This window comes from Catharus ustulatus, chromosome Z, assembly GCF_009819885.2.
Source record: "Catharus ustulatus isolate bCatUst1 chromosome Z, bCatUst1.pri.v2, whole genome shotgun sequence".
In the NCBI taxonomy this organism is placed as follows: Eukaryota; Metazoa; Chordata; class Aves; order Passeriformes; family Turdidae; genus Catharus; species Catharus ustulatus.
Window position 1 is genome coordinate 50,091,595 of NC_046262.2, and position 4,225 is coordinate 50,095,819.

Sequence of the window (4,225 nt, forward strand, 5' to 3'; positions counted from 1 at the left end):
GTAAATAAGTGAGATTAAAACAGGCACTTAAGCCCGTCTGTACTTTCTTTTTATTAGAGAAAGAAGACAACTATGAAATAATTTTCATACAGTAAAAAACGTAGTTAAGTTTAGAAAAACATGACAATTTTCTCTGAAGCTTTAACTGGTAAAATTGCAATGCTGAAACTGCACTTGGAACAGTAGGAAGTCTTATGAATGTAACTTGCAGAAAACATCCGTGCACAGGAAATTCAAAAGCGAGCACATGAAAATACACATTCTTTAAAAGAGAATGGGGAAACAGAATGGAGAACTCATTCTTTCACTAACATGTCCATCTTATTTGGCAAGAACACTCCTTCCTCTTGCTTTTTCTTGGCTAATCTTCTTGCAAAGAAGAATGACATCAACAAGGCAGAGAACAAGCAATGTAAGACCCAACACCTATCAAAATTACCATAAAATTAGTTCCTCCAATCAGTCTCAAGCTTTTACTGTAGTGACTCATCAGGGGAGCAGTAAAGACATCTTCCTAACTTAGCTCTGGCCTTGAAAACATGTGTGATTCGAGATAGCTGATAAATTAAATAACAGTCACATTTACATCCCATCAGCCTTTGAGAGAGTTGTCTGCAGCCTGCTCTGTGTGATGTTTGTGTCAGGCCTTGGAGATAGCGTGGTGCTCTCCTTGAAAGCTATGCTAGTGCTGCATTATGCCAGACAATGCTTTTATTCTAAATGAAAGCCCTTCTGTCCCATGAATGGCCTTGAAAAATGGGACTGGCCTTGAAAAAAGTCAAGGGGAAAAGTCAGTATTCGTAGAAACAAGCCCAGCAGGAAAATTCTTTTCTCCTCTGAAGCTCTGAATGGGAAACATATTCCAAATTGAAGAAAATATACTAAATTATTTAAAAAATAGACAACTTCAGGCAGGTAAATAGAGAAATGTATTCGCAGAAGAGCCACTGAGTTAACTCGCTCAGCTCCTCCCCTTCAGCCTCATTCCACATGCACACTGGGGTTTTTTATGCAAGCACTGAATTATCTGATGAGGGGAGTTATTTTCAGGAGAGTTCTTGGGAGAGCACAACTCAAGGCAGTTTGTGCCTCAGGAGAACAGGATGGGGATCACTCTGTCCCTCGTTCCACCCAAACGTGTGTTCTCAGCTACCTGCTCAGTCTCCTGCTCGCACCTTTCATTTCTGTGAACTTTGTAACTCAGAATATAAATTCTATTCCAGCACAGTCAGTCTATCAGAAAGTCTCCTTTTTGCTTAGGATGCCACTGACAGTGAAGCCATCATCTTTCCCCCTCATCATCTCCTAAGCTGACTTTCAAAGACCTCTGTGGGAGGTTATCGGTTTCTTTTGGTGGTTTGGCACATTTCAGCTTCTCTTGTACTTCTAGAGTCTTTCAAAACTGAGGGGCTTTTTTCCTTTCCTTATTGTTTATTGAGATTAATTACATTAGTTGCCATTTGAATTAAAAATATCAGTTACTCAAACTATTCAACTAGTTTGATCTTAAGAACACAAAATTCTTACAATCATAGTATGAACAAAAACTCTTCTCAACTGACATAATTCCTCAGTTTGTGTCAGAAAAAATAATGTACATGCCAAGAGGGACGTACCGGTGTGTCTGTTAAAGTTTCAACTCTTTTTAGCAGGACTGTTGACAGTTTTTCTCAAGTAGTGTAACCAAACTGGATAGCTCAAAAGAACTAGGGTTTCTCCCACCTAGGATTTCAAGCTATGCTAGCCAATGTAGGTTACTTTAAAACCCTAGAAATGTTCAGTGTTTTAGAACTTCTCTGCAGTAATTCCCAAGTCCTGTAACATCTTTAAATTACCAGTGATGTGAGGATTATTCTCTTTTAGTGAGATACACTGAATGTATCTTGTTTGCTACTGCTGAGAGTGTTCTTCCAAGACAGTTTGCACGGTCCTACCACAGTGTGAATACCAAGAGGTTCTAATCACTGAACTTCAATGTTCCTACTTACTCCTCCAGCCAATGTCCCTTTGTTGGTCTTGATTATTACTGCAAACAAGGACACAACGAGGAGGAACAACGCTGCAATCACCGAGTTCAAAACATCCTGAAACAGCCAGTGGAAGAAAAATATTTATTTTGAAATACAGGCCTGAAGGAGAACGTGGAGAGCTCCCAACACAGAAGAGATGGTTAAAAAAGGTTGCATTGCCATGAAAACAGATACAGCAATATCCATGTGAGAGGACACTGACACCCAGTGGTTTGATGGTAAGAAGAGTGTTCTAGTAAAACTTTCTCATTTTACCTTTCTTTTGATGTTTTTGTGTCAAATTTTTGCAACTTGGCTACACCTGATAGACTGAAGCAGCAAATACACATACAAAAGTGAGGTAAGAGGAGAACTTGTTAGTATTTGAGTGAAAGTGTGTGACTAATTTGTGATGTGAAGGTGTTACACAGCAAGGACAACAGTGCCCGTGCTGGGAGGGGCTGTTATTGGATCCAGCACAGCCATCCAAGGAACAGAATGCTCCATTAGGAAAAACTGCCTCAACCTCCACAGAACACCAGGGGTTTACTCGTGTACAGAAACAATCACAGCCAGCTGACAATGTCCTCTGGGACAGGTGATCCTTCCTGTTCACCCAGTGGCCACAAAGCCAGGGGACAGCAGGACCACAGCCAGAGGACACTGGCACCCATAGCCAGGGGACATCAGTGCTCAGGGCCAGGGGACATCTGTACACAGCCATCAGTACTCACAGCAGAGCATCCCGGTACTTGGAGCTCACGGGTACTCACAGCCAGCGGCCAGGAGAGGCCCCAAATCCGCGCGTCAAGCTTCAGCAGGTAGAGCAGCAGGAACAGGACGGTGATCCCCGCCTCCATGCCGGCCAGCGCCGCGTAGGCCTCGTGCGACCCCGAGGCCACGAAGCAGAAGAGGGCGGCCAGCGCCACCAGCGCCTGCGGGACAGGAGGGGCCAGGAGTCAGCGCCGGCTCGGGCCTTGCCCGCGGGCCCCAGGGCCGCCCCTGGCCGTACCATGCGGGAGATCTTCAGCGAGCCCCGCGGCGAGTGGAGAAAGGCCCGGTCCACCTCCAGCCGCGCCATGGCAGCCAGGCGGCCCTGGCGGTGCGCGGCGGGGCCGGGACCCCGGGACGGCCCCGGGAGCCGGGGAGATGCCAGGGCCAATGACACAGGTGAGGGCGGGGCCACTGCTGGCGCTGAAGCAGCCCCGCCTCAGAGCTCCGGGGGAGAAAGTGATGGCGCGGCGGCGGCAGGGCCGGGGCGGGTGGGAGCGGGGTCCGGCGTGGCTCCGGGCGGCAGCGGAGCTGGGCCGTGTGGCGGCGGGCGCGGCCCGGGCTCGGGCCCGGCGGGGCGCGGGCAGTGCCAGCCCCGGCCCCGGCCCCTCAGCGGGCCAGCCCCGCGCCACTGCCGGCCCTAAGTGTGGGGCGGAACCGCGGGGACGGGACGGGATGGGCCAGGCAGACGTCCCTGGACCCGGCTTCGACTCCATGCGGGCCATCGGGATGCACTGGAGCGGTTCTGGGGGAGCAGGAGCGGTGGCGGACCGTGGAGTGGGATCAGACCCAGGAGTGGTTTTGGGAGCGTGGGAGCGGGGTCAGACCTGGGAATGGTGTCAGTCCCGGGAGTGGGGTCAGACCCTGGAATGGGGTCAGACCCTGGAACGGGATCAGACCCTGAATGGGGTCAGACCCGGGAGTGGGGTCAGACCCTGAATGGGGTCAGACCCTGGAATGGGTTCATACCCTGTGTGATATATGTTATAATTCGTGTTTATATAAAAGGATTGTATGAAATAAAATAAAGTAGAAAGAACCTTAAAACACCAAGCACCCGGGGCCATAGACAAGGGCCGTAATTAGCACATCAACAGACCTAGCCCGGTGATCTCCACAACGGACTGGAAAAGGACCTGTTAAGTACCACATATCAGACAGCCAATCACCTCCGCTGGTTCCCGTAAGCACTCCCAAGGAAAATTACACATCAATGCAGAGCAGACACAGCCTTCATCAACACGCAGGAAGGACCTTTGTCCAGGGCAGCACCAGAAAAAGATTTAATCTAAATATGAGAATCTGCAGCAGAAACAAAGGAAATTCTCGCCTCAGGCCAGGAAAAACTGTATAAAGCTGGACTCTGAGATGGCAGGGTGTGAACACAGGGGGATCTGATGCGGTGGAGGTCAGATCAGCGTGTGTGTCCACCCAGTGCCGACCCC

General features: G+C 49.3%; 1 protein-coding gene across 1 annotated transcript; it reads right to left on the reverse strand.

Annotated features, from left to right (window-relative positions):
- Window positions 1-321: 321 nt before the first annotated feature.
- Window positions 322-3,189, reverse strand: LOC117010339 (chemokine-like factor). The gene is made up of 4 exons (XM_033084708.1): window positions 3,022-3,189; window positions 2,783-2,944; window positions 1,989-2,084; window positions 322-426 (listed from the first exon to the last, which is right to left on the reverse strand). The coding sequence occupies exons 1-4, from the start codon at window positions 3,088-3,090 to the stop codon at window positions 322-324; spliced, it is 432 nt and encodes a 143-aa protein (XP_032940599.1). The 5' UTR covers window positions 3,091-3,189.
- Window positions 3,190-4,225: the final 1,036 nt, after the last annotated feature.